At 40.1% G+C, this 27,417-nt stretch overlaps 1 protein-coding gene across 1 annotated transcript in view; it reads right to left on the reverse strand.

Annotated features, from left to right (window-relative positions):
- Positions 1–1,951: 1,951 nt before the first annotated feature.
- The window catches only part of LOC118821196 (Na(+)/H(+) exchange regulatory cofactor NHE-RF2), a 71,685-nt gene continuing 46,219 nt past the window's right edge, over positions 1,952–27,417 (reverse strand). The window contains exons 3-6 of the mRNA XM_036589696.1: positions 15,650–15,850; positions 6,342–6,495; positions 5,702–5,811; positions 1,952–5,077 (exon numbers count right to left, since the gene is read on the reverse strand). Of these exons, the coding sequence (XP_036445589.1) occupies positions 4,910–5,077; positions 5,702–5,811; positions 6,342–6,495; positions 15,650–15,850 (633 nt within the window). The 3' untranslated portion in view covers positions 1,952–4,909. The remainder of the gene's footprint in view (positions 5,078–5,701; positions 5,812–6,341; positions 6,496–15,649; positions 15,851–27,417) is intronic.

Genomic DNA, 27,417 nt, shown 5'->3' on the forward strand with positions numbered 1-27,417 from the left:
GAAGAAAATAGCAAAATGAAAAGAGAAAAAGCAAGAATTCACCTGGAAACCTCTGTATTAACTAGAGGTGAATTTTTAGGTCCGATTCCAGTTCTGATTTCTTTACAGACAAATTGATAAATGAGGAAATTATTTTTGGCTGATTTTTATAAGCCAATGTATTTGAAATCAAATACAGCTGGACCACTAATTCATAACTATCAATAACAACAGAGAATAATAGATGGCGAAAGTTTGAACTTGACAAACCCATTGCAGTGAAATTCCTGATGGTGCTAAGGGGTTACTATGCTGTTGCTATGTTATACCAGGTGGTTGCTAAGATGTTGCTAAGCCATTGCTAGGGTACCCCAGGTGGTTGCTAGGCCATTGCTATGTTATCACAGGTGGTTGCTGAAGTGTTGCTAGAACATTGCTATGGTATCCCAGCTGGTTGCTAATATGTGTGTATATATGTGTGCTGATATGTATGTGAGTCTGTATGAAATGTCTATGAGGGCCAATGTGAGAGATGTCCTTTGTGACACTTCTGGCAGTTAGATTTGAAGTTTTTCAACGTTCCTCCATTCATTTCATATGGGAAAAAAATGTCTGAATAAACGCTGCACAAAAAACTATGTATGAACAGTCCCAAAAGCACCAGTGTCCTGCAAAGTTTTGCGGTTGTAGTGCAACCAGCAAAGTTGGCTCTTATCAAACAGCATGTTGGCTCTTATCAAAAATAGGTCAAATGTGTCATTTGTCTTTGGCATAAGCATGACATTTATTTGTTGTCTGAAAATTTATAGTCTTTGTTTTACCAAATTTTTTGGGGCCAGTTTCTAGGAGAATGCCACCTGAAATGTGGCTGTATTTTTCTGGAAGCAACCACATCCTACAAATCTTACTTATAAAGTTGTGTAAGTCATTATTACTTATACAGTCCAAATTCATTTTTACATGAACATTTTCCAACCACTCTTTATCCTTCAGAATTAAACAGGCCAGGTTTTTGTTACTGTCCATCAAAGACAGATATATTTAAATGATCTTTGTTCTGATTGGCGGTCCTGTATAGGCCCTCATTCAAAAAGCAATCCAGGCTGAAACACGTCTTACAGACTTGGAGAGTGAATGAAACACTTTGAAACATTGCCAGCATTTACACACCACATCAAACCCTTTAAATTCAAATGTAGGTTTCTCACACTTAATTTCAAGAATAATCACGATGCATTGAGCTAGCTGAGTGTTTTTTCTCGATGATAGGTGGGGGTGGAAGAAGGAGAAGGTGTAACATGATATTATTGTTTAATATTATTTTGTTCTTCCCCACTGCTGCACAGTGACATAGCTAAACATCAGAAGGCGTTTTAGAGTCGGGCACAAGTCATTACATTTTTCATGGAAATACAAGAATTTTCAACTTTTAAATGAGATGATGATTTGAGTTTAATGTGGGCAGGGACATGAACTAACAAGTTAAAAAAGGGTAAATTGCATTTAAAGTTGACTTTAATTTTAGACCTCCCATAAGAGCAATAGACACCCCTCACATGAGAAACAAAATCAAACCTGGAATGGTCTCGTTATTTTCTTTAAAAAAATTAGAACTGACAAAAAGAAATGCCACCAAATGAGGCATCTTTTTCAAGATTTCATTGTGATCAATGTGAGACTCCTCCTTCTGAAAATATAGTACATAAATACTACATACAGGTCACCTTGTAGTCAAGACTTTCCACCAGGGACCCTCCCGAGACCTCTGCCTCAATTTGAACCCCAGAGTGGCTTAGGTTTTCATTCCATCCAAGCAGAAGCACACCTGGTAAGATTGGTGACCTCTGATCTAGACAAATGTTTGGTATTTAGACTCAAGACTATCTTGTAGAGGATTGGATCCGCACAGTTAAGTCACACCAGCTCTTAATCAAGTCTGTACTGAACACATGTATTGTTAACGGTCAGTATGTAAGAATCACACTTTATTGAAAAAAAATGCAACCTGGCATATATTCCCATAATGAATATACATTAGCATACAGCTTGAGCTCTGAGTGCATACATGGTCAGGATAGAAGGAACTGAAGAAAGAAGAAACTTCTGCAAACACAATGCTAGCAAACATTAAAAGGAAAACAATGGACAAAAATAATGCACTTTTAATTATTCAGAGCGAGTACAGCAATGCTGGTAATATACAAGGGCACAGGGGTTAAAATATTTGTGCTATATAATGCAGTCTCTTTCTAAAGCTTTCTTTCTGGAGCAGTATGTCAGCACGGCACAGCTGAACTAGCTTAATGACCCAACAGAACTGGCCTAACAGAGCCGCATCGTGGGCCGTACCACAGTTTGAGCGGTAAGGGGTGTCTCAAGGCAGCTCTGTGTGGTCATTTTGTCCATTTCCAGGAGAGACACCCCTCTGTGAGATGAAGTAAGTCAATCTGAGGGGGTCTGTGTTTCTAAAAGCAGGTGGCCCAGCACTGTCTCTAATCTTCATAAGCTCAGCGGCTCTAACAGTCGGTGCTATTTGCTCCATACAAAATTGCCTGCATTGACGCAAGCCATTCGTGATATTTCCCTCTATCCATTTAGATAGTGGACATAGTGGTCTCACTCAAAAGGGGTCAAAACCTCTGCCATGACACTAGAAACCCCACCATGTTAGGATGTCTTGGTACACATAGTTTGGTTGTTTCATTTACTTCACATGAATAGATTATTCCAGGCTTTTATCTGGAACCTAATATAATGTGTTTCAGTCTCAAATCGACCATCCAAGAATCCACCATCACCTTCTAGAGCATTCCAGAAAGCATCAGTCTAAGCAATACAATGTTTTTGTACAGCTGCTGTAGCCTACATGTAACACTTTCAGCTTTTGCGTTGGTTCAGTTCACAAGTACAAGTACTGAGCTTCAATTAAATGACTTACATATGTTTCCCTCTAGTGGTTGAAACCTGCAAGTTCTGCCTCTGTCCAAAGTCATCTTCCAAGGGTAGAACCAAATGTACTTCAATGGTGCCCTCTAGTGTTTCACAGTCAATGCCTCATTTCAACAAAACACATTTGTTTATGCTTGCAACTGTCCTGGGAGCTATTTCACAAAGTAAATTTTCAGCAAAGTTGGATAACAAAAGTGGGGACTTCCCAAAGTTCCTTTTCTCCTGCCACAGAGTCCTCACTTTTGGCCTGCCTCCTTTAAAGGAATGGTTTCACTTACCCTAGATCAGCCAAGACATCCATATTCTGCTTCTTAATGTTGCCAACAAACACTACAACACTCAATAGTTACCCAAATCTTTTCCATTAATACATCTGCAAAACTTCTCACAACATGCTCAAATTGCATCCAGCTCTTTCTCATGCAGGTCATGCAGACTTGTCAATGTGGTTCAGAGCGCAGTACAACTCACTGAAAACTATAAAAATAAGCAAAACCCCACTGTGTAGCTGAAAGCAGCAAGCAGTCATTCTGCATCCCCTACAGAATCTGAATCCCCTTCAAATGCACACACATCACACAGACTGTTTACGATTTCTGTTGTTTCTAATTATATACATGATATTTCAAAAATCACAAGCATAATCTGAGGTGTCTAAATGCCTGCGTGACATTTGCACAGAAATGGGAGTCATTTCTGACACAGCACAACACCTGCTGCCTGCTGCGTTCAGCTACATGGTGAAGTTTTGTTTATTGTTATACTGTGACCACACTGATAAGTCTGTACAACCTTAATGAAGACTTGGCAGTTTTAGAGAAGATTTGGGTGACTATTGGCTTCTAGTGTTTGTTAGCAACATTAGCCTCATAGCTCCTGTGCTAAATTATAGAAGTAAAAGTTAAGACACCAAACACGTCTTTGCTGATAGACGACATCTGGGAAAATTGTGTAAAAATTTTTCACCAAAATATTCCTTTAAGCTTTGCTGACCAGTCAGCATGTCCTGGTTTTTATTCCTCACTCCTGTAATAATAACATATCAAAAAGCTTAAGAAATTGCACTTTGTGAAATACTCCCGTTCTCCATTTCATCTCACTGAGCAAGTCAATAACCCACTATTACATTTTCCCTTTAATATGTCACAATAGTGGCACATCCCTTTAGTTGCAAACGTTTTTGGTGCATAACCACGAGCTGGTTATATTTCGGCAGTTCATGGCAGGTAAAATCCTCCGGAGTTTCTTCATGTGTAATACTGATTTACAAAGAATGTACAGCACATACAATGGGCTACATTGAGGGGGGGTGCCTCTGAAAGGGCCAGTTCAGGATTTTATCTGTTTAAGTTCAGTACTATAGTCAACTCTGATTTTCATGACTTGTCTGTGCAACTCCGCCATGTCTTTTTATGCATAAATCCCCTATTATTCATCACCAGAGCCGAACACCTCCGCTGTCATGTAGAGATGTAAACAATTTTGAATCTTTGAGGTTCCAGTCTGGTTTTTGCGCAGTATGTGCTGCAGTATGATCAACATCTGCTGGTGGAGGTGGTCTTGTATAAAAGTTGGCTGCTGGTATGGGGGATTGCTGTTGAACTTGTCAGCCTGAAATGCGTGTAACAGTAAACTCAAGCAAGAACAATACAAAATCCAAGCTGCACCCTTCAGCCGAAAGAGTGCTCCCTTTAGAGAAGTCCTCATGCTTCAGGGGCTGACGATTGTCAGCGACAGTTCTGAGTCAGACACTTCTGAGTCAGCTGCTTTTTCTTCCAGTTGACAGTGAAAAAATAGAGATGCTCACTTTTGCCCTCTGCCTGCTCTCGCTCTGCAGGGGAAGCTATTAAAATACTTTTTATGGTTTTCTTAGTTTGCTTTTTCTACAAAAATAACAGCCTCCATTTTCATGTAAAGCAGTCAGGTGTGGAGGGGTTGGAATTCTGGGACAGGGAGTGCGCGAGTGAGTGTACGTGCAAGTTCAGAAGTTGCTAAAGATCTCGTATTTCTTATTCCAGTCCATCTGTGGTGCTCTCTTCTTGGCACGCTTGGCGTGGGCCTTCTCTTTAGCCTCTGCCGCGGTGGGGCTCAACTTCAGGCCAATCTCAGCAAAGGGGTCCAGCAAGCGACTCCCACCATCCTCCGAGTTCTACACACAGACACATACACAACAACAATTGGTACATCTGCCAGCAATGCCGTGTTCAACTTTCACCGTCACACAATGTAAACTGCCTATCAAAAGTTTGGGGACACCTTGCCCTTGGCTAGGATTGTGCGGAGTACCAGGTTGGCTACCCTATGTTTTTTTAAAAACAAACAGGACACTGGGTAGATTGGAGAAGGTAAAGCCAAAATTTAGGCAATTTAGAAATCCCAGCCAGGGACAAGCCAACCTTACAAGAAGCAAACTGTAACAACAAGCAAAACGCGTGGGGTATGGCATTGTTCCCCAAAATAGTACTTAAGTTTTATGGTTTCTGCACAGAAAAATGTTAAACTCTAAATGGCTTTCTAACTCTAAAGTTCCTGCAAACTTACAGAGAACACTAGCTCACTGTAATGCCGAGGTGGGTGAGGCAGGCATAGAAGTAGGATACAAATGCTTGTTTAATTTCTTAGTCCATCCAACAACAGGAGTCAAACAGCAGAGGGAAACAAACAGCGCAGACAGAAGGCAGGACAAATAACAAAACAACATATAGAAAAACAAATGAGCAAACCAAATATAATAATCACACACACACACACACACACTCCCCCATACACACACCTGTGTGCTGGTGTCCTGGCTGCTGTGGTCTGAATGTGTAGACTGGGATGTGGAGCGTCCGTTGATGCGGGGACTGGGCGAGCCGTTAGTAATGGACTGAGTATCAAAACCTGAACCGGAGAACACAAACAGTCATTCCGCTGTTCACGCACATCAGCCAGCCACAAAAAGTTATTACATGAAATAGCTACAAACACACAGCCTGATGTCTAAGACATGGTTTCAGGATCGTTTTCTAATAAGATTTTAGCGTAAAACATATTTTGCAGAAGAGGTACTTGTAGGGCATTGTAAGGCAAAATAGTCCACAAAGAAAACTTTTTTGGATTTTCCTCTATTTTACCATCTTTAATATTACATTACAAATAAAAGGTTCACAGGCCATTTTGAATAGTAAATGGCTGTTTTTGAAAAAAAAACAAAAAAACAACAGTGGCTCAGATCAGATTTTTTCATTCACACAGTTCTGAAAACATCATATCTGTGTTATATTAATGGAATCAGAATTTAAAAAATCAAATTACAATATGAACATAGCTTTTTAACAACTTAGCATGGTTTGAGGCAAACAGCAGATTGACTTTATTTGGGGAAAAAGGAAAATAGTAAAATGTAGTTAATGTAAACTGAAGAACTGCACCTTTGACGTGGCTGCCAGTGGGAGTGATGCCCAGTTTTTTGAAGTGCTCATCTGTGTCTGGATCCACCACCAGCAAACGCGTCTCGTCCCCTCCACGCTTGATGAAGGCCACTACCTCAGCGTGCCGCATGCTTTCAATGTTCACCCCATTTACCTGCAGAGAGAGAGAGTGAAATCAACAGGTCTTTGTTTCTCTTGGGTTCTGTCTCAAAAAGCAGTTTCTTACTTAACCAGCTAACTTTATGCCTTCAATCCAACCCTGGATTTTCTGTCTCACGTTAGTGGATCACTTTTTACCAGGAAACATCATCACAGCAATTTATGATGTATGCCTGACCTGTTCCAGGGCAGGTCAGGTCAGGTCAGGTTCCGAATTTTTGATATAAACAGCTCTTGGACCAATCAGAGCGAACTTCTGAGCAATTAGGGACTGACAGAGTGGCTACCTCCGGTCACTTTTTTTTCTTCATGCAGTTTGTGGCATCACTCGCATTAAGAATATGGATTCATTAGTAAAGGATGCAAATCATACTACATAGATAGTAAGAATATTAATCCTGGATTAACAGAGAAAGTTGTTAATGACCTACATAAAATGAGTTAATCACGGTTTTGTTGGTCAGTTTTATTTGTCAACAAAGCTAAAGTCAGGAACCCTGTCTAAATTAAACTTGCTTCATGAGACAGGCCCCTAGTCTCTCTCTAGAACCCCTAAAAGAAGAGAGCACTGCAGCTCTGAATCATCTTTTCCATTCCCTGCTACCCTTAAACAGTTTCCCTTTCAGAATATTCCTGAACGAGTCAGTGAGTAAGAGGGTATTCTGTGCAAAAGCAGAAAAACAAAGCTGCATTGTACAAACTATAAAGAAGGTTCTAGTTACAGTATTTACCCAGAGTTCATTCATTCTTTCTAATCACATTCATATCAGGGTTTGGCCACCAGGTGTCTCTCCATCCTATGCATATTCTCCTATCCGTGCCAGAGTTGAGAAAAGCCATGGAAATAGGTCGGATATTTTCCATATAACGGTCACGATGGTTGTGCTTTACTTTCAAACAGCGTAAGAGAGTCTAAGAAAGTTTCCTTTCTCCCATAAAGACTCTCCTGAGATAGAGAGGCAGATGTTTTGCCATTCAATTAGGCTTTTAAACCCTCTCCTTATCATCTGTGGAGTCTTTCACCAAAATATGTTGTTTCCTTCGCCCTTAGTCGCCCCTCTTTTCTCTTTTAGTCGCTTAGCAACCCATTTGGCGGTGGGATCAGGTTCACCGGATGGATAAGGGGAGAGAAGAGAGGGGAACAGAATTAGGTCTGAAAATCTAATCTCGAAAAACATCCCTCCAACCACCTCAAAACTACATGATGTTCTCTCTTATGTGTGGCTTTTTATATCAGAACATTTTCAGCAGGGATGCAAAGGACCTGAGGGCAGGTAGCACAAAGCCATCAAATATTGATGGCGAGGCTGCTGTTGTGGCAATAGCGTGGGTTTCAGGTGACAGTGCCCTGGGGGGGTGAGAAGGGTAGTGTGTGTGCGTTTTCTTTAAAGGAATAGGTCAGCAAAAATAAATAAACAAATAAATAAACAAATAAAATAAAATAAATAATTAAACAATTTCCTCCTTACTCTGAATGAAGTCATGTTTGGTACCCGAAGTCTGTTACTTTAGATGCGCACTGAAGCTACAAGACTTAACCTTACCCCACCAGATAGAACTGTGGAAACTGCCTGTCTAAATCATCACACACTCGCCTTAGTCAGTGTCAAGTTTTGAAGTAATCTCAATCTACTTGCTTATGAAGTTTCTGGCTCTGTGTGACATACTGACATCTCTAAAAATGCACTAAAGTACAGACAAAATTCAGGCTGCTATGACAGTTTTTGTTAAGCGACATACTGTACAAAGGTCAGAGAACACCTTTATGATGTATCCAAAATTCGGAACCTGACCTGCCCTGCCCTGGAACAGGTCAGTTTCTGAATTTTGGATACTAAAGATGAATTCCAGATTTTTCAAAATTCATTTTTGTTTCCTAAAATGCATAATTCATTCATTCAGATGCAAACAGTGTCTTTCAGAGTTGTTCAGTGTAAAACAGTTCACTGCAGAGAAACTCTTTACAATGGTGGTGATAGGATTTAGGTGTTGTGATGTCTACAACACAAATATTACCATTTTATTTACTATCCAAAATGACCAAGTGTGTCTGAGTTCTTGTATGTTATTGATGTTAAAATAGTAGTTAACCAGAAAAAGATAAGTTTTCATGTATCCCTGAATGTACTCTTCATGAATGGATATAAAATATACATTTTAGACCAAAACCTTACAACTATCATAATGTCTTGGGCATCAGTCAGTGTATCCATGACCATTTCTTTATTAACTTTCTGTGAAGTAGCTTTCTGAGGCATTAGATGCTTCAGATGTCTGGTTCCTATCACCACCACTGTGAACAATCCTGACCCACTAAGTTTCTCTAGAACAAAGCACTTCACATCAAACCACTCCGAATGACATAGTTTACATCTTAATGATTTAATTATGCTAAAAGCAAATTATAACCGCAAATTAATCATTTTTGAGCATCAGTGAAAAAAGCAGGAAACATATTTAACAGGAAATGACACTGAATCCTCAACTAAATATAATATCAATTTTTAACGTGTCCAGCCTTTACCTTTATTACAGGAGACAAGATTTAGTTTTTCAAAGAAATCTACAGGGATATTTTTCAGCTCCAAAGTTTGGTCTTTTAAGTTGATTATGTTTTCTGCTTCTCACAATCCAAGTAATCCGAAACACATTCAATGATGTTGAGGTCTGGACTGTGGAGTGGCCAGTCCATTGTTCTCAGATCACCAGCAACTTCTTTGTTACAAATTTTCTTTTTTCTTTGACTTTCTCCTTTCTTATGCAAGCAGATTATCCTATGTATAATCACTTCAGAAACACACACACACACACACACACACACACACACACACACACTCACTCATTTGCTTCTTGCTGTGAAGTGACAGTACTACCCACTGCGTCCCCATGCCACCCACCTCGGAAATAGCTCCTGAAAAATGAATAGCTTGTACTTAAAGGTCGTTTTGACTGGAAATAAATTAATGAATGGTGGTCTTTTTTGCATAGTACTCTGTGTTTTGTAGACATTTGACACCTATTTGAACTTACCTAACAACCTAACACAATTTGAGGCAAGTGATGATTCAGGCATGCAGTTTTTATATTGCTAACTGGTGATGTATAAGCCTCACATTAGCCTTGTAGCTCCAGGGCAAAACTTCAGACACTAAACATGTCGAGGCTGACTGACTACACACTATATAAATTTGTTTTTTTTCACTGAATCATTTCTTTACATTCATTTGATATATAGAAAAGTGCAGGGGATAAGTGAAAATGAGTGACACAAGTGGTGCCTCTGCCTCATATTGACCTGTCTTGGGAAGATGGTGGTAGAAAAAGAAAGATGGGGGGAAGAAAGGAAAGAGCCAGTGAATTTACAGTCTGAGTGATTGTGCTATTGTGCTATGTCTTGAGGATTAGTGAAAGGAAGAAGGTTCAGCTAAATGGAAAGCTTCCTCAGCTGCCTGTTGTTATGAAATCTGGCTCTGAAAGCCAAAAGGCTGCCTTTCTGATAAGTAAGTAGATCCCAACCACGCATGCCAACTTGTGTTAACGACTGGGGGGGGCAAAAAAAAAGTGAATATACGTCCTAATCTGATGAGAGATGTTTTATTTTGGGGAAGGATGATGAAGTAAGAGCAGGAATCATAGTTAAATAAATGTAAATAATTAATTTCATTTTCATTATCATACACTTTTGTGATAAAGAAATAAAGTAATCACAAAAAGCAGTGCTGTTGTTCCAGTATTATGAGCAGCTCACATTCCAGAAAAATGGAATAAACAGTCAAATCTGTCACCCAATCTGATGTCAGAATAGTGTTGAGGGTAAACAAATGTACTGTGCTTATTTCAGAATGATATCTTACTGAGCAGAGTGACTGATTTGACTGTTTATCCATTTCAGTAAAGAAATCTTTCTTAATTCCACAGCACACACACTGTATATGTGAACGGGCAGGGAGTGCGAGCCACATTGCTCATGCCAGCAGTATGAAACAGAACAGCTGAAAGTTTATTAAAATCTCACTAAAAAGCTGAAACTGACCCACAATGTGTCCAAATGTAAACGTCTGAAACAGGGTGTAAAAAAACACAACATATTTATTTGAACAACTGTAAATCCTGTATATTTATCCTGTAAACCTGTATATATATCTATGTCAAGTTTTCTTCTGTCTGCAGAGCATAAACCCACTTAGTGATGGACGTGGAGGTGTAGGATGACACCAACATGATGGAGATTATGTGATCATCACCAAGGGGCGAGAGAGAGAAAGAAAGAGAGAGAGATGACTATCAGGTGAAATGAACAGGTCTTTGTTCCTCTCGCTCTCTCTTAAACACATCATCTCAGACAGGAGAGACACTGGAGCTCTAATAATCTCTCTCTGGGATCAAGTAAAGATGACACTCGTGTCAGTCAAGTCGTTAGGTCAGTGTTCTTTCTCTCTTTACTTCCCTTTCACAGACTCTCTTTCAGTCTCTTCTAGTGACTGATTCTTTCACTCTCCCAGACCAGAGTGAAGGATGACGATGTGCTTGGAATCAGCCTCTGTTCTTAACTAAAACACAATCAGGAGAGAGACAAAGCCAGGGAGGGAGAGAGAGTGTAAGAGAGGGAGGGAGAACCAGAACCACTTCACCAGCAGGCCCACAACACACGCCACAAGTGAAGGAGTGTCTTGCTAAAGCAAGGAGAAGGATAAATAATCTGCACTCACAGTGGGCCACAGTGGTATGCTTTGGTGCCAAACAGCAGTAACACTAGTAATACTCAGTAGCCGAAGTACTAGACACACAACAGAGAGGAAAAATGGAGAGGAACATTACACCAAATCTACTAGTTTCCACCACCTTTTATTCATTATCATCAATATGTGTGGTTTTCATGGTCTGATTGCTTTGTAGTCGATTGAGTTTGAGAAAATCACGTTAGTTTGTTTATATAGACAATTTTACTGAATTAGCTCAAACTGCAGTGAAACAGTAAAAATAACAAATACATTATAATTTAACTAAGTATTCAGACCTTAGATATTTACAAGGATCATGTTATGATCTATTTAAACCTAAGGCATTCATTAAGATAGTTATAAGCTACATATACACCGATTAGGCATAACATTATGACCACCTCCTTGATTCTACGTTCATTGTCCATTTTATCAGCTCCACTTACTATATAGGTGCACTTTGTAGTTCTACAAGTACAGACTGTAGTCCATCTGTTTTACTCTGCATACTTTGTTAGCCCCCCCTTTAACCTGTTCTTCAGTAGTCAGGACCCCCATAGACCCTTACAGAGCAGGTACTATTTGGGTGGTGGATCATTCTTAGCACTGCAGTAACACTGACGTGGTGGTGGTGTGTTAGTGTATGTTGCGCTGGTACGAGTATCAGCCACAGCAGTGCTGATGGAGTTTTTAAACACCTCAGTGTCACTGCTGGACTGAGAATAGTCCACCAACCAAAAATATCCAGTCAACAGCATCCTGTACAGCAAAAGATGAGCTATCGTCTCTGGCTTAACATCTACAGGGTGGACCAACAACGTAGGTGCGTCTAATAGAGTGGACAGAGAGTGGACATAGTGTTTAAAAACTCCAGCAGCACTGCTGTGTCTGATCCACTTATACCAGCACAACACACACTAACACACCACCATCACATCAGTGTCACTGCAGTGCTGAGAATGATCCGCCACCCAAATAGTACCTGCTCTGTGAGGGTCCATGGGGGTCCTGACTACTGAAGAACAGGGTAAAAGGGGGCTAACAAAGTATGCAGAGAAACAGAAGAACTACAGTCTGTAATTGTAGAACTACAAAGTGCACCTATATAGTAAGTGAAGCTGATAAAATGGACAATGAGCACAGAAACAAGGATATAATATTATGCCTGATCGGTATATACAAAATCATTTATAGGGTACTTTCCATTAGGAGGTGGCTGTCCCAAGCCTTAATAATAATAATAATAATTCTGTATCTTTTTTTAAGATCTTTTGATTTCTTTTAAAGCTAAAAGATTTGTCTAACATCTTAGTCATTACCGAAACACAAAGCATTTTTGTCAATAGGCGGAGCCTTATTTTAGCCACACCACTGCATTTTAGAGCAGGCAGTGAGACTGCATCCCTGTCCCTCATGGCCACATGGTGAGCAGTTAGATCCCGTTGTTTTGAAGTAAACATGCCTCAAAGTCTGAAAAACAGTGCTAAAACCTGACATAAATAATACTTGATGCAATTATCATGCAAAACAGAGGTATGCAGCAGTGGAAAGGGCTCAGTGTTGGTCTGAAAGGGTTTATCAAAAGATTTTAAGCATCTGAAGGCAGTAGGCAAAAGAAGTAAAGATGTTCTGGTCAAACACCCACTAATGACAGCATGCTTCCTTTTGAAAGCCCCGCTGATGCCTCGTATAAACACAGTGAGGGCTGAGAGTGGGCGCTGAAGCTGTGGAGGGGTCAGCTACAGACAGAGAGATTTACATTTATCCTCTAACCCTGACATGCCTCATGGAGCTCTGCCTGTATAGACTATGTCAACGTTTCTTCTCTGAAGAAAAGGCCTACTGGGGGAAATGAAGTGGACAAGATGGCCATTCAGTCTGCACTGCAGGGTTATGTAATTACAGCTAGCCTCATTTAAATTAGTAGTAATTTTAATGCACATCCTGGTTACTGTATATTTGAGCTTGTAGATACCTCTGGTAGAAATGAATAACTGATAGAGAACCGTAATGGTCAAAGTTCAGGTGTTAAAGCTCAAGTCTTATATAATGGAAAAGTGTAAAGACAAGGTTACACATAATGCATCATACACTCGAGGATCTGAAACTAATTAAAGCAAAGGATGCGTGTAGTCCTTGAATGTATATGTGCTTGTATTCATTGAAGTCATTGTGGATTAAGTGCATTTCTATGTATGAGCATGCATATGTGTGCATTAGTGGATGTGTAGGTGTGCTTATAATGAGTTATGTATAAGGTGGGATGAGGTGTGTAATACTTGTCTCTGAAAAGGCCACATTGTAGATGAGAAAGTAGAAGAATGCATGCATTTATATGTATGCTCTTAAACACAGATATTGTTATTTTAGCTGTTTACCACAGCATGTTTATTAAATTAAATTAAAATTCATAATGAATATGAGTTCAAAAGGCACAATTTCAGCTTTAATTCGAGAATAATTACATCTGAAGTGGGTGAACAGTGTAGGAATTACATAAATTGTTGTTTTTAATACTTATTTGCAAATACTTTGCTGTCGATGGCTGCCTGAAGTCTGGAATCCATACACCTGATGAGACACTGGGTTGTTCCCTGCTGTTGCTTTGCAAGACCTTTACATGGCCATCAATGGTTCCTGCTTGTTATTTGGCCATTTTACCTGCAGTTTTGTCTTCAGTAAGTGAAATGCATGCTCAGTGCTGCTTTTGTCATCATCATTAAGTACAAAGGAAATAGTCCCACTGGCAGCCATACATGTCCATGCCATAACACTACCTCCACCATGCTTGATAGATTAGGTGATATGCTTTGGATGAGCATTCCTTTCTCCATACTCTTCCTATCATTCTGGAACAAGCTGATCTTTGTCACATCTGTCCATAAGATTTCCCAGAACAGTACTGGATTTTTGTAGATGTATTCTAATCTTGTCTTCCAACCTCAACCTTAACCTCAGTAACCAAAAGTCCTTTCATTTTTTTAAAACTGATACAGCTTTTGGAAAAAAGGCACTTTATAAAGTCAGACAACTCCTGTTGTCTCTCTGGTTTTCCTGCAAAGTGAGGATCTTTGCCCTGAAAATGTATGAAAAAAAGATAATTTTTTTTAGATAAGGGTACCTTATCCCTCCCTACATCACTACCATTGCACTTAATCAAAAGTTCCCTCCCTCTTCCCAGCACATCCCCCCACACCTCCCTCATTTTCCATTAGGACTCCCTCCTTTAGCGCATGTGGTTGGCCTGTAGCTGTAATGCCTGGAAATCTGTTAGCCAAATAGATGGTATTGATAGCAGCTGAGGTTCATATTCAAGCGTTTTATAGTAGAATTTATTTCTTACTCAAGACAGTTTGTGAGTTTGGACCTTTAACGTAGTGTGAGAAGAGACTGTATGATTTGTAGGGAACTTGGGCTGAAGTTCTGAATGGCTTCTGCTTTAAACAAGAAGGCCAGACCCCTCCTTGATGAACAGAGACAGGACTGGGGGAGGAGATGGGGAGGTGTGGGGTACAGAAAAGGAAAGAAGACAAGATAATTTATAGCAAGATGGAGGAGCTTCAGGCATGGCTCTCCTCCCAAACTTTAGCTATTCTGTAACTCCATTAAGAGATGTCAAGTGGGCTTGACCACAATTTTTTACACTTTTGACATGTTTGCTTGAAAACCTGCTGATTTTCACTCACTTATAACAGAAGCCAACAGGCAGTTAATGAATTTAAAATTACACTTCAGCATTACAGTTCCATGAATTATAATGGATTACCACAAATTCTCCCTTCCAGTCCCTTCTCTGAAAGAGCAAATTATACAGATTTACAGCTTAATTTACAAATACCTTTGACTGAGGAATTCATGAAAGTGCTCTACAAAAAATGTGGCTCGCAGACATGTTTGCTGATAAGTTAAGCAGCTGAACAACAGCTTCCATTATAAGGCTGCGTTCAGATGGCAAAGCGTATTCCACAAAAATACACATCTAAACTGTGACGAATCTGCCTGTGAGAAGTTCTGCAAAGTGGACAGGAAGTGAAGCGGATCTTTATGGTCAGGTGGACCAGAACTTAGACACCACATCATACTTCACACTTAATGTGTAGACTAAAGAAACCTTTTCACTGGAGGAGAAAGACAAAAAGTAGATGATGGTACATATGCCAGTGAAATAAAGTCTACAAGCTAAATGTAATATAAATATAATGTCATTTTGAGTGGAATATGTTCCGCAGTCTGACCGTGACCCAAGTGTATTTCATATTGGTGAGTTTTTTGTTTTTTTGTAATTGCAGACAGACAACCATGGTCAAATTAATGTCCACGGTAACCTACCATCTGCAAAATGCAGCAAATAGAGATTAAGTGGACTTTAACATGCAAACACACAAGGCAGTCATCATCATCACCACCATCATCCTCTACTTCTCCTACCTCTATGAGCCTGTCCTGTGGTCTGAGGCCAGCACGGTCAGCCGGCGAGCCAGGGTCTAGAGAACGGATGTACTGGCCTGGTCTGGATTTCTCGCTGTGAAGGTTGAAGCCATAGCCCGTCTTGGCTCGCACCAGGTGACACAGCCTGGGGGCCAGCTCGGACACTTCTGCTGGAGAAGACTGCACTGGACCCTGAATCTCCTGCAAGAGAAAAGACATACAGGGTATAGATGTAAGCTTTATCATAGAGCACACCAGGTCCTACTAGTCCTCTTAGATAGACTAGGGCAAAAATCAAAACTGTGGCCTATTTACTATATATTTTTGAAGTCTGTCATTCTGTGGCAGAAAACATAGTGGAGAATATTCAGCACGCTCATACATTCCCACAGTGCACTGCAATACGTTGTGTACAAATACACCCAGAGATAGTTTATGGGGAGCCTGGCCACTTCCTATTTCTCCCATTATACCAAAAATATGACCGCAAAAAGCTAGAGGGTGCCTGCAGGCAAATCCTTAATGAATGGGGAGATCAGATCTAAATTCCTTTTTATGTATTTATGCGTAAACTTTCCTCAACTTTGGAGAGTAGAAGCATGTATTCCATCAAAAAAAGTCAAAGAGAACTTGCCAATATTGTTCCGTTTTTCTATAGCAAAGAGGTTTTGGGCAGTAGGACATGAGCATTACTGCTACTGAGCGCTCATTAGCTGGTGAGCTGATTGGCTCACTGATTAAGGTATAAAGTGTTTCGTACTCAGTGATGCCATGAACGTACATAAGACAGTGTTAAAAAGTCCTATAACTGGAATTGTGTTAAGAAAGTTAGTGCATTTTTCTGTCTAAAAATGATAAAGCATTTATAACCTAAAATTCTGTGCGAATGCTCCATAGGAAGCCATTCATTTTGCACTGTGTCAGCAACGCCCTCTAGTGCCTGACCAATCCAGAGGACATTACTGAATGGCAATTGTCCTCATTAGAAATTCTCTGACATACCCCAGTGAACACAGAATACTCACAAAGCACAAAGCCAAATGCATGACTGCTGCTGCAGGGTGATGAACAAACCCGTGTAACATTCTATGAAATAAATATTCAAATCATGAATTGTGTTCCTTGTTATAATGGTATTCTATATAGTGATCTCCATTTTCAATGCAGAGAATAGTGATAAAGGGACCATTTTAAACACAGCATAGAAATTCCATAGGCTAGAAAATTTTAGCCAGTCAGTCAGTGAGGGTCATTTCACTTTTTTTCAGTTCTCTGAAAATACTTGAGTAAGTGTGTCATGAGAGAAGAAATTAAAGAAAAACCTTGAATAAACAAACAGACAGGCAGGTGGACTGAATTATACATTTCAGCAGTTAGCCTCCTACCATGCTCTGTGGAATGTATGAAAATGCTAAGCAGGCCCAGCTGACCTTGACTTTGGTTAGATGAGTCATCCTTCACTGTTCTCCACAAGTGGGCGAGTGCATGTGTGGTGTACACAAAAGAGAACAGCACAGGCCTGAATGCTTGATCCCCACAGTGACGGGTCCAGGAACTCTATTGTGCTGTGGAGTTCATTTTGCTGGCATGGTATTGGTCCAACTGTCCCCTGAGAGCAGTGGTTCCCAACTCTGCTCCTGGAGTTCCCCCTGCCCTGCACATTTTAGCGTTTTCCCTTTCCCAACATATCTGATGCAACTCATCAACATCCAGTGTTGAAGTAGACGTCTCAGAGGAGGCAAAACACAAGAACGTATAGGACGGGGTATTTAAGGAGCAGGGTTGGGAGGGGTCACTGCAAATCAACACAAAGATACTGATCACCTTCATCCTATAATATCCATCCTGATAGAGATGGTCTTGTATTTATGCTTTCTATCTTGTATGCTTTACAGAGCACAAAGAGTCCCCGAATCATTTATTGTGTATGAAAATTATGTAAATCATATACTATGGCCTTTGCAGTCACCAGATCGCAACCTAATTGAACACCGATGGGAGATTTTGAACCAACATGTCAGTTAACACTATCCACCACCATCATCAAAACACCAACTGAGAGAATATATTTTGGAAGTCCAGTGTTCCATCCCTCCTGTACACTTCCAAAGAATATATTTCAAGGTGCACTGAAGGTGTTTTGACTTCACCCATTTCTAAGACACTTTATGTTGGTTTACTCATCTGTATTTGGTGGCCTTACTCAAAATTCTGGAGAGCTCACTAGACGTTATTGGTTGCTCTCTCCATCTCTGTAGGTATTTTTGTCTGTGCCACCTCCTACACACTTTTGTTGTCCCCCCACCCCCCCACTGTTTCTGCCTTCTGAAACAGCATGGCATGATATTTTTTCTCTTAGCTGAGAGCTGAGAAAATATCAAGACTTCTGTCTTTCTCTCAGTCCCACACATACGTAGTGTATTTACATGAAGTCTACATATACTACACATATATACAGATAGAATAGTATACACAGCAGATTGGCCTGGCAGCGCACACAGTGTAGTAGACAAGTGTTTGAGTAGAGCACAGAGCCAAATATCATTCAAGGAATGCAGAGGGGAGATTATATGGACACAGTACTAGTAGTATGATTTTGTTGCGATTATGTTTTATATTGCGACTGTAATACACTTTGTAATTAGGAGTGTAACAATTCACAAAATTTGTAATTTTGTTCTAATGGATATGATTCAATATAACCTTACTTAAGAATCTGGTTTTGTTTAAGAAGCAGCTAGGCAGACTGCTAATGAGCTAACAGGTAAACCCAGTAATACGTAATATTCAGAGTTATGTTTCAAGCTGAAATATTTACTAAACAATACAAAATGGGACTATACAAAGTAAATAAAGTTATCTGAATGTCTGTTTTAAGCTTTGTTTGTCTAAAGTCTGCGTGTAGACTTGAGCCATGTAGTACAGAACACAGTGGGTAACATTCGTATTAGCGAAAATTAGCAGAAATCATACTTTGCATTTTATCCAGGAGACAGGCAAGGCGGTCTAGCACCTGCACTCTCTGATTATGCAGCCATAAAGTTGTAACACATACAGAAATTTTCTTGGTGTTACCAAGTGGACATAAACATGAACATTCCTGAAAAAGATGATGTCTAAAAGGCAGCATATCGATGCTGTCGGAACAAAACCTCATATCTCCATTTTTGGGGTTTTTCAGTTTTTGACATAATTAACTGCCTGTTGCCCTTTACATTGTGTGTAAATTGCATGATGAATGGACCAAAAGACTGGTTCCATTGACTTACATTAAAAGTAAACTATGTTTTTTCCTTCTCCTGTAAAGTTCTCATTTTGGAGATACAAGGTTTTGTTCCAACAGCAGCGATATGTTGCTCCAAAATGTATACCTTTTTGCGTTAATGGTGCCTTCACAGAGGTGCAGGTCTAATACCACAATAAACACTGGCTTTGCAACTTTATACTGGTCTTAATCTGGATGATCCGTTTCTTCTTTGGCCCACAGAACAAAATGTCCTTTATTTTCATAAACAATCTAAAAGATTGACTCGTCAGACCACAATACATCTTTCCACTGTGCATCAGCCCATTTCAGATGAGCTTGAGCTCAGAGAACTCAGCATTTTTGAACAAAGATTCCTTGAAGCTTTTGATGATGATACACACTGTAGAGGGTGAAATACTTAAAAGCATTGCAATCGCTCCTTAAAAACGTTATTCTTAAACTGTTGCATTAGTTGCTGACGCATTTTTTGCCGAGATGAGCTTCAACCCATCCTTACTCATTAAGGACTATATCTTTCCCGGATACTCGATTTCAGAATTAACTTATTTACAAAAAAAAAAAACAAAAAAAAACAATGAAGTTGATATGGTACAGCATTAAATGTCTTTGTACTGTATTCATTTAAATACAAGCCAACGTGGATATACGAATCACTGCTTTCTGTTTCATTTGCTTATTTTACATACTGTCCCAACTTTTTTGTAACTGGGTTTGTAATTCGTAACAGGAACCCAGACGAGACTTGCACACAGGCATTCTGTGAAGCAACACTGGCCATAAGAAAGGACCAGCAAAAGGCAGACAGTGTCCTTTTGTTGCAGTATTGTTCCTACACATCAGTGTGCATTTGTGTATAAGCCTGCTGAAGAGAAACAGAGCTGTTCAGGAGGCTCTCTCTGCATGGGGTCTGACTCAGTCTATGTGGATGACTCAGGACCAAATGTGGCGCTGCACTTCAGAAAGACTCCACCTCATCTAAAAGAGCAGAGCCATCATCAGCAGCCATTTTCTTTGCCATGTTAGACGAATGTTTTAAAGTTAAAATGCAATGCAAGAGGAACGTTTTAATGTTAAAATATAGTTTAGTGCAAAAACAAATTGCCGATACTTTCCTCTGCCTTTTCAGAGGCAGAGGGTCTCTCATTTGCCATCTTACATAGAAACCACTGTCAGTGATCAAAACTCTGTCTCTAAGTGTGTCTTGTGTTATTACTTTCCCAGTTGCAATATATTATAAAGGTACTTGTGAATCAGTCATCTGCCATTGTTGAACTGGCCTACATTATTTATTTGTTAGATAACACAAGTATCTTGATCAATAAGACCAACAGAAATGTGACTCACAGCACACAGTAAACACACAGCCAGTGATCAAAACTATGCAGAGTACCTCCAAAAAGGGAGGGAGGGTGGGGTTTATGCTATTAACAAACTCATGATCAAATGACTGGGCTTTTTTCTGAAGTCACAAGTTCAATGTTCTGCGATTTTGGGGATTACTTTATCAGAGGATGCTGGCAGGTGTTGAAAAGTTCTGCTGGAGAACTTTATTTTTTTATCTGAGCCAAATCAATCTGTGTAGTACATAATTAAAACTATGGAGAATTAAGACATTTTTAACACAAAATATGAAAATTACACTGAAGCTTGAACTCAGACTACTGGCTTACTAGGCTAACTACTATCTACTATCTGATGTTAGCTAGGTCTAGAAACACACACACACATTATCTAAGCTGCTTATCCTTCTGGGTCCTGGGGGGGGTGCTGGAGCCTATCCCAGCAGTCACTGGGTGGAATATAGGAAACACCCTGGACAGGTCGCCGGTCCATCACAGGGCAAGGTCAAGAAACAGTGAAAACATATTTTCTCTGACAAACTAACCTGTTGGGACATCGTCCACTGATGGGAAAAGACCTTGCGTAGAACAAAGCAGGTACTCATCGTCATTCAACACTGGGCGAGTGAGTGTCAGCTCATTAGCTCCTCTGAAAAGGCAGCTTCCTTTACTCATCCAACATGAAAACCTGCTGATTTCCCATTGCTATTTTTGAATGATAAAGCATTTTCATATTTTAACCTCCACTGACATAATTTAAAAAGTAAGAACACAGGTCAACGCTAATTTTGACCAAAATTAATTTTTTCCTTTTTTTTGTTGTTGCTTTTCCTTCCCTGATGTTAACCAGATATCAGACCAGAACTCTTATGGATAATTAAATATTAAAATTAGTCAGCATAAAAATGGACAAAGTACAAACATAATTCAGGCTTGCTACTGCTTCTAGGTATACAACTTTTCTGATAGACTAATGAATGTCATACAGTGACAGAAACCTGTTTTAAAATGGCTTAACCTTGGGTAAGGGCACCGTTTTGTACATTTAATTTTTCACTATCGCTTCAAGAGCAAGTTGGATGCTGAATATTGTTGCCTTGTATCTAAAATCACAATCAAATGCTGACTCAGTACAGTCCCTGTTGTGAGGCACTACCTAAGCAAACTATCAACACAGTTGCAGAGAAGAAGCCTGCATCTAGAAGCCTGTATTGAGAGCACTGAACGTTACATAAATATAGGTCAGAAAAGTAGGTTGCGCAGGGCTACATTCTGTGTGATTTAGAACTCTCCCAATGTGCAGTAAACTCAGAACAATGCTTCCACTTCTGCTGAGCTGTAATGCGTCTTGGCCCACCACTGTGAACTTTTTAACATTTTTAAATAAGCAAGTTTTACAGGGAATTAAGTCTTTATAAACTCAATATTTTATGCAGTTATGTAACTCCTTTCTTTATGAGAAGTAAAATTACAGACTGCCATAGAGAGAGAATGAATAAAGAAAGGAGAAACACAGGATGGACATTAACCAAGGAGAATCAAAACCCTCCCTTCAAGAGGTGAACAGTTTGGCCTTATCCCAAATGCTGAGGCATCCTGGGCCATTAAGAAATGTCAGTAAATCAAATCCCCCCATTTCCAGTATAGTGGCTCAGAAACACTCTGAACATTCGCCAGTGTGAGGATAAACTCTTAGTGGAGAAAAGCGGAGAAAGAGAAACAGGTTCAGCACAGACTGAATAAATCCAGGAGGGACAAGGAGGGGGGTCCAACTCGGTTTGGGGGTGGGGGGGGGCGCTTGGCCTCCATCTTGGATCCAGACGTGGAAAGGCCTGTGGGGCCACAAAGATAAATATGAGAAACTCCACAGCTGGTTGCCATTACGCATCAGAGCCGTGGGGAGACCGGCGTGTCCGCCAAGACGGCTGCTAACTGTTCCACTCCATTCGTTTGTTTGTTCCTAAGCAAGCCCCCAAAACATAGAATGGAGTCTCACCTCCTTTATAGTGTTCTTCTCAATGAAACACGTTACGTCCAAAAGTATCCAGATGCCTCTTCTTATTAGTGAATTAAGGTGCACCTATTGCTGACAAAGGCACACAATGGCACACACAGCTTATACAATTTCCATAGAAAGGCATCACTAGTAGTTTGGGACACTCTGGATTAGTTGCACATAAGCATAATCTCACCATGGCCAATGCCAAGCGATGGACAGAGGGTTATAAAGCTCCCCAGCATTGGGCTGTGGAGCAGTGGAACTGTTCTCTGGAGTGATGGAGCTCCATCCAATACCTTTGGGATGTGTTAGAGTGATGTTTGTCATCCAGAACTAATCATCTAACATCAGTACCTGACCTCACTAATGCTCTTGTGGCTGAACGCAACCAAATCCTCATAGCAATGTTCTAACATCTAGTGTAAAGCTTTTCCAGATGTCCTGAGGATGTTATGACAGCAAAGAGGAACAAACTTGCTGTTATCACCCTTGATTTCAGAAGAAACACTGGATGAACAGATGTCTACAAATTTTTTGACATACAGTAAATCTAGGAGAAAGACGTGCATCCTTCTGTTATTCTTTTGTAAATGTTTCAGTAACATAAGAACTACTTTGGCTAAAATAAAGAAAATAATCAAATTTAAACAGTTTTCTATCCCATATATAGACAATCAGTCAAGGCATATTTGGTATTTGAAGTTTGCATTGTTAGCTTTGCACTGGAGCTACAAGCCTAATGTAGATAAGACATAATGCAGCCTTATATCCCACCAATTGGCAATGCATAAGCTGCTTACCTAAATCACCTCAAACCAAGTCAAGCTGTGTAATGTCAAACAGAGAATATGCCGACGTGGTTTCTGACACTGTATGATGTACTGTTTCTATGAACAGTGGATAAAGGTTTGTCACACAGCTAAAAACAGTAGTAAAAGCCACTGAAATGTAATTTTGATGATACTTTTGTCCATTTTCATACATAAAATTGTGTAAACAGCGTATTTAACTGCTCCACTGAGGAAGCTAATGTGTATTCTGAGTGCTTTGCATGCAGTTAAAAAAGCCTTTTCAATCAAGTTCTTCTTTTCTAAGTGAAAATAAGTACACATCCTCTACAGTGTACGCTATGTTAATTTTCTGCAAATTTCAGTGTGCAGTGTATTTAATTACTATTTATTTTTCCATATTTGGAAAAAATAAAACCTCGAATATTTAAATGTGCCAGCACTTTTAGACAGACCACTTTTTATACCACTCTTTTATAAGCCCCAAAGCAACATCTCAATATCTCAGTCTGAGTTTCTGTAAATTGTATTTTACCATTGATACAGACTTGTACATGGCTGAATTGAGCTTTTACAGCAGCAGATAAAATCTGATGAGTCAGAGAAGTGCTGACCTTCTCACCATCTGTGTTTGTTGAGGTTGGACAGGTTGGTCTTGGCTGGGAGGAGTCTGACTGATGTAATCGGTCTCAGAGACAGGGGCACTGAAACAGGCCCCAGAGGCGCGCTCCCCTCGCCTTTACCTTTCCTGTGTGGGAAATGTGTATGTATGATGACCTCCAGTAAAACGAGAATAACAGGCCTCACCTCAACAAACTGGCAGAGAAGGAACAGAGAGAGCATGCTTCTGTATTTCACCATGCTAATTCTCACAGTCACTGCTGTGAGGCTTACTGACATTTCTTTTTGAGCTGAATTATGTGCCACCACTAGCTCTTGATCCTGTTCAGTTTGGCAATGCTCTTGAACCACATCAGATGTCTCTGTCTGGGAGGCAGTGCTGCTTTAGCTTAAACTGACAAATTATAACATTTTTTTCTGAATTTACTAAAATAAACCAGTACCTATACATACTTTTGCCATTTTTTTTATAGTATTTCATACAGCGTCAGAAACTACAGCCTGACTGATACAAAAATCTTGTGGCCGATACTGATACCGAATTTAGGGTCTAAAAATTCTAATAACTGATATCTACTTATGTTCAAGCTGGCATGAACAGCAATTTGCAGGCTTTGAATGCTTGTTAATATTTCCATTCAAAATCACCCTTAAAAACAATTTTAACTCTTCATAATTTCTCTAAATTTTATGTATGTTTGTCACTGCAGTTCAAAACATCCAGTAAGTGGCAACAGTGTACTAACAGTCAGGCTGAAGCCTAGCTGCTTGCAGACCCCGACTGTAGCCCTGCTGTTCATATACTGCTTTTATGAGTCAGGTATATTAACGTGTGTCGCTAATATCAGCCTATATTATAAGCCAAACCACATCTTGGTCAGGCCCTATGAAAAACCAGATGCTAATGTCTATTTGAGAAAAGAGCAGTTTAAAGCAAGTGCATTATGATTTAGACTAGGGTCACACATTTTGGCTTATTCTTTTGACCAATAACTGACAGTGATTAGCTGATTAGTCATTACACAACGACCCATGAAAACATCAAACACAGTTTTGTGCTTTATATAAAGGCTTTAGACTTTACTGAATAAAAAAAACAGCCTAATTGCAGATATGACAATAACAAAGTACTTCCTTATACTGACCACATATTATTAGCCCAAGTTACCAAACAAATGTGGCCTGACCAGGGCCAGCTTGAAGTTCATATACACAGTTTAAAGGACAACCAACAAAAATAAGTAGGCTGCAGCTTTTATACTTCTTTGTCATGAGATATATTTCATAGGCTAACCGTTAGCTAACAAACATATTTGTAGGCCACAGTCAACAGAAGCAACATGACGTATAGAAAAAGAGTCAGTTGTAAGCCTACCTCACGTATTCGGTTAAAATTAAGTGGAGTTGAGGTGTTAACACCACTGACACCAGTGGCAGGAGTTGCGAGCCGACCAGAAAACCCAGAGTTGTGCATTGCCAAGTAGGGCTACTGTAACAAGGTGCGCTCTTGCAACCTCATGCATACAAACTGTCCTCAAATTAAATGAAAAACCTGCCTATTCAAATATCAATTGTTTATTGGAAATTAAAAATCATTGGGCAAACATTTATGTATTTGTCAATACATGATTTGATTTATTAAATCAGTCAATTATTAGCAATCCCTAATTCATACATTGCTAACTGATGGGGTGTGAGCTTCCATTACCTGTTAGCTACATTAGCCTCGTAGCTCCAGTGCAAAACTAAAGAAACAAACTTCAGACACCACACGTCTTCATTGTTTGAGTACATTAGAAAGGGGGAACATGTAATAAGTAGAACTTTAACAAGTTAATCGGTGATGTAATAGAAATGTACAATGTACCCAAGCCTAATCATGTACAGTATAACAATGGTGACATTTGGGCTAATCCTCTGAGTGGCTCCTGACATACAGCATGATTTGTTCCCACAAGAGAACAGCATAGAGCACTCCATTCTGATTTTTGGGAGCGAGTCTAAGCAGAGACTCTAATTTCTCTGAGGTTGAAGGCATTTGGACGGAGATGCAAATCCGACCCAAGCCTTCTTTCCCCCTTACTCAGCAAGTTTCTAACTGCCACTGGAGGAGAAACTGGAGGTTTTGGACACGGAATTGTCTCTGTACAGCCAGGGGGTGGGTGGGAACAGAGCTTTCCTCTGTGTGCTTCGGAATTCCACTGTGTCCATGCTGCTTCTGTTTGAGCTCTTGTAACCAGGAACCATAAATCAGTGTTCCTAATGGGAGAAACAAATTTAGCACATTTTCCTTTTCCACACCCTACGTGTTGCATGGCTTCCCGCCTCCGCCGCACCGCTCCCTGTCCCCTGCTGCGCTGCCTCTGGCCTGTCCCTAGCTGAGCTGGGGATAGGCCGTCCCAGAGCCAGATGGACACTAGATGTACTGCAAACCCTGTAATGCATTCCTTCAATTTCCTGTCACAATGAGGCATTGTGCATGATGTGTGAGAGGTGTGTGGCAAGTGTCTATTTGGTGGATTTGTGTGTGTGTGTGTGTGTGTGTGAGTGTGTGAGTGTGTGTTTGCTTTCTGGAGCACAAACGCCATGCTGCTGGTGAAATGAGATCGACACCTTTGAATTATTCACGTCCAGACTCCTGGCATATCTAGAACCTGACTGCTGTTAACCCTTTCAAGGCCAAGAGTGACTTAAATTGTGTGGTTACAATATGATAGACTGTCTTTTGGAGCTCCCAGCAAATGACACAATTAATTTCACACAAATAAAATACCACTAAAACTACAAATTGATGTTGTGCAACACCAAAACTGATATACCAGTTTAGATGATACATCACCCAGCACTACGTCTCTACAATCAAGAATGCAACAACACCTCTGCAGACAACTAACCCGTGTCTCTGGATTTACTCTGGAGCAAGGACAAGCATGTACCGTTACCAGAAGTGGTGTAAAAGCCAAGAATAAATGGCACACACACTCATATACCCATTTTCCATGACAAACGTCACTCCGTCAAGTTCTACAAGTTCTGTTGGGTATGAGTTCATGGGACGGACCGCATTTTTTGGATGTCTATAGCCTCGAGGGAGGAAGGTATTTTCAAATGAAAAAAAAACAGGAGGTATCAGAGCAACAGCTGTGGAACTGGAGTGCCCAGTTCCATCTGGCCCGGAATCGGGTGTGGCCTCCGGGGCCAAGGGACTGTAAAAAATATCAGCGGGCTAATTGAGAGTGTGTCACACTCCCCAGACCTGTAACCTGCTTTCAGGCTTTGAGAATGTAGGCCAAGGCGAGGCTCTCTCTCTCTCTCTCATCAGCTCCATCTGTAGTAAAGCAAGAGTGGCACAGCTCTGATAACTGCTGATCAAAAAGAACCGCTCAGATGTCCTTTATAATGATGACAGATACCCCAGAAAAAAGAAATGAAAATGTAATACAAACACAGGAATCTGACAACAGAGTGTCTGAGTAAAGGCCGTCCAAACAAGTGCAGGTTTTCATTCCATCTTAAACCTAATTTCAATTGTTTAATCAATTCACACGCTTCAAACATGTGATAAGCTGTAAAAGGCATGCTCCGGCTTGGTTGGATAAAAAGCCTGCAGGCACAACGGCTTGGCTATTAAGCACATCCTTACAATGCTGTCCTTAGCAACCACACTACTTTTAGTAGTGTGAATGGAGTGGGCTCATTTTTCCATTTTTTTTCTCTTTTAAAGGGGAATTCCACCAATTTTTTTTTTTTTT

This window comes from Colossoma macropomum, unplaced genomic scaffold (genome assembly GCF_904425465.1).
Source record: "Colossoma macropomum unplaced genomic scaffold, Colossoma_macropomum, whole genome shotgun sequence".
Taxonomy (NCBI): Eukaryota; Metazoa; Chordata; class Actinopteri; order Characiformes; family Serrasalmidae; genus Colossoma; species Colossoma macropomum.